This window comes from Haplochromis burtoni, unplaced genomic scaffold (assembly GCF_018398535.1).
Source record: "Haplochromis burtoni strain Fernald_Lab_line unplaced genomic scaffold, NCSU_Asbu1 Contig_190, whole genome shotgun sequence".
In the NCBI taxonomy this organism is placed as follows: Eukaryota; Metazoa; Chordata; class Actinopteri; order Cichliformes; family Cichlidae; genus Haplochromis; species Haplochromis burtoni.
Window position 1 is genome coordinate 891,064 of NW_024582551.1, and position 3,429 is coordinate 894,492.

Here is a 3,429-nt window from a genome sequence, read left to right on the forward strand (position 1 = left end):
GAGATAGAACGAGGAGGAAGCGAGAGAAAGGAAAGAGAAAAAAGGAATATTCATGAAGCAGATGTGAGGAAGCAGTTTAAGAACCTGAATGCTCGGAAAGCTCCCGGCCCAGACGGCGTGTCTCCTGCCACCCTCAGACACTGTGCAAACGAGCTGGCCCCAGTGTTTTCTGGCATTTTCAACTCCTCACTGCAGGCATGTCATGTGCCTGCCTGCTTCAAGTCCTCTACCATAATCCCTTCCCCAAGAAACCTAGGATCACTGGACTAAATGACTACAGACCCGTGGCTCTGACATCTGTGGTCATGAAGTCATTTGAGCGCCTAGTTCTCTCCCATCTCAAGACCCTCACGGCCCCCCTCCTGGACCCCCTGCAGTTTGCATACAGAGCCAACAGGTCTGTAGATGACGCCATCAACATGGCCCTACACTTCATCCTGCAGCATCTGGACTCCCCAGGAACCTACGCCAGGATCCTGTTTGTGGACTTCAGCTCTGCCTTCAACACCATCCTTCCAGACCATCTCCGAGGCAAGCTTTCCCAGATGAATGTGCCTGATCCCATCTGCCGGTGGATCACTGACTTCCTGACGGACAGGAAGCAGCATGTGAGGCTGGGAAAGAATGTCTCGGACTCCCGGACCATCAGCACCGGCTCCCCTCAGGGCTGTGTTCTTTCTCCTCTGCTCTTCTCCCTGTACACCAACTGCTGCACCTCCACCCACCAGTCTGTCAAGCTAATCAAGTTTGCAGATGACACCACCGTTATTGGACTCATCTCGGACGGGGATGAGTCTGCCTACAGGAGGGAGGTTGAACGTCTGGTGACCTGGTGCAGCCACAACAACCTGGTGCTGAATGCCCAGAAGACAGTGGAGATTATTGTGGACTTCAGGAAGCACACAGCCCCACTCCCCCCCATCATCCTGACTGACACCCCCATCACCTCTGTGGACTCATTCCGCTTCCTGGGTACCACCATCACCCAGGACCTGAAGTGGGAGCCCACCATCACCTCCGTCATCAAGAAAGCCCAGCAGAGGATGTACTTCCTGAGGCAGCTGAAGAAATTCAACCTGCCAACACGGACGATGATGCAGTTCTACACTGCAATCATCGAGTCCATCCTCACCTCCTCCATCACCGTGTGGTACGCTGGAGCCACTATCAGGGACAAACAGAGACTGCAGCGTGTTGTGCGCTCTGCTGAGAAGGTGATTGGCTGCAGACTCCCATCTCTGCAGGACCTGTACACCTCCAGGACACTGCGGCGTGCAGCCTCGGATCTCAGCTGACCCTTCTCACCCTGGACACAGTCTGTTTGACCTGCTCCCCTCAGGCAGGAGGCTCCGGTCCATTCGCACCAGAACCTCTCGCCATAAGAACAGTTTCTTCCCCTCTGCTGTGGACACATGAACAATAACCACATGACTGTCCCCGCCACTAACACATGACCCTACGCTGTGTTCACTGCATCATTCCATGTTTGGCACTGATCACCACCTGCACTCATGTATATATCTATCTCACTTAGCACTTTTAATTCTTATTCTTATTTTTATATTTTTATGACAGTATGTTTGCACTGAAGCACCGCAGCAATTTCCTAATGTTGTAAACCTGCTCAACATCTGGCAATAAACCCTTTCTGATTCTGATTCTGATTCTGAACTCAGGGCTTCAACGTAAAGAAAATCATGGTTCATAAAAATGAACCATGATTTTAAGTTTTGATCAAAATAATTTCTGACCTGTAGATATCTAAAGAAGTCATCTCAGCCTAAATCATGTTTCTCCTTAAGAATTCAAAGCTTTGGCATATACCTTTATACCTTTTGAAATCCTCTTGAATCTATTATCGTACTGTCCATCCATCCATTCGCTTCCGCTTATCCTTTTCAGGGTCGCGGGGGGCGCTGGAGCCTATCCCAGCTGTCATAGGGCGAGAGGCGGGGTACACCCTGGACAGGTCGCCAGTCTGTCGCAGGGCCAACACACAGAGACAGACAACCATTCACACTCACATTCACACCTAGTGGCAATTTGGATTATCCAATTAACCTATCCCCACAAGCTGCATGTCTTTGGACAGTGGGAGGAAGCCGGAGTACCCGGAGAGAACCCACGCAGACACAGGGACAATATTCAGGATGGTTACTACATTCTAGTTTATAGTAACATGAGTTTTGCTGATGTCACTCTCACATGACTCATGGGCTCAGATACTCTCAGCATCTCATCAAGATCCACCTGTGAGGTCCTGATGCAGTACGTAGGACGGTGTGTACAACTGCGTCAGCCAGTCAGACAAAATCTCCTGTTTCCACAGTAACGGTTTGTGTCCACAGGTGGGCGCCGTCGTAAAGATCCAGGCCTTCTTCAGAGCTAACCGAGCTCGCGAGCAGTACAGGATGCTTGGTGAGCTCAGATGCCTCTGATTGGTCAAGCTGCCGTGTCATCGATGACTCATTAATAAGACCTCTTCCCCCTCACCTGTTTTAGTGCACTCGGCCACTCCCCCTCTATCTGTGGTCAGGAAGTTCGTTCACCTCCTCGACCTCGGGGATGGTGACATCAGAGAGGAGGCGGAGCTGCTGCGTCTGAGGGAGGAGGTGGTGAGAAGCATTCGCTTCAACCGACAGCTGGAGGCCGACCTGGACCTGATGGACCTGAAGATCGGGCTGCTGGTCCGCAACCGTGCTACGCTGCAGGTACGGCCCCGCCACCTCAGCTCATTGCCACTCACTCACTCACACACACACACACACACACACACACACACACACACACACACACACACACAAACTCTGATTGGCTCCTTGTTGTCCTCGTTAACAAAGCGCCATCTGTGAACAGGAAGTGGTGTCTCACTGTAAGAAACTAACGAAGAAGAACAAGGAGCAGCTGTCAGACATGATGGATGTGGAGAGGAGTAAAGGCCTGAAGGCTCTGAGCCGAGACAGGAGGGAGAGACTGGAGGCCTACCAGCACCTCTTCTACCTGCTGCAGGTAAAACAAACACCTGCCCGCCGCTCGCTCACCTCAAGCTGACCTGAGCAGGTCCATGGCATCACATTACTGTACCTGCCTGATTCGTGCAGTCATCTCTGCTTCACCAACAAGGCAGGGGCTCCACCTGGTGGTGATATTGTGCAACTGCAAGTGGAACAGACGATACTCTGTGTGTGTGTGTGTGTGTGTGTGTGTGTAGAGGACCGACCCCGTGGACGTCTACAAGACCTGGATCAACCAGACCGAGACGCAGACCGGACACAAGAGGTCAGAGCGCGTCTCTCCTGCGTTGCGCGTCTCTCCTGCGTTGCGCGTCTCTCCTGCGTTGCGCGTCTCTCCTGCGTTGCGCGTCTCTCCTGCGTTGCGCGTCTCTCCTGCGTTGCGCGTCTCTCCTGCGTTGCGCGTCTCTCCTGCGTT

At 52.5% G+C, this 3,429-nt stretch overlaps 1 protein-coding gene across 4 annotated transcripts in view; it reads left to right on the forward strand.

Annotated features, from left to right (window-relative positions):
• Positions 1-3,429, forward strand: part of iqgap3 (IQ motif containing GTPase activating protein 3) — a 21,007-nt gene that overhangs the window by 9,310 nt on the left and 8,268 nt on the right. For all 4 annotated transcript variants that reach the window (XM_042225958.1, XM_042225956.1, XM_042225957.1 and 1 more), the window contains exons 22-24: positions 2,349-2,418; positions 2,503-2,711; positions 2,857-3,009. In XM_042225958.1, coding sequence (XP_042081892.1) covers positions 2,349-2,418; positions 2,503-2,711; positions 2,857-3,009 — 432 coding nt within the window. The remainder of the gene's footprint in view (positions 1-2,348; positions 2,419-2,502; positions 2,712-2,856; positions 3,010-3,429) is intronic.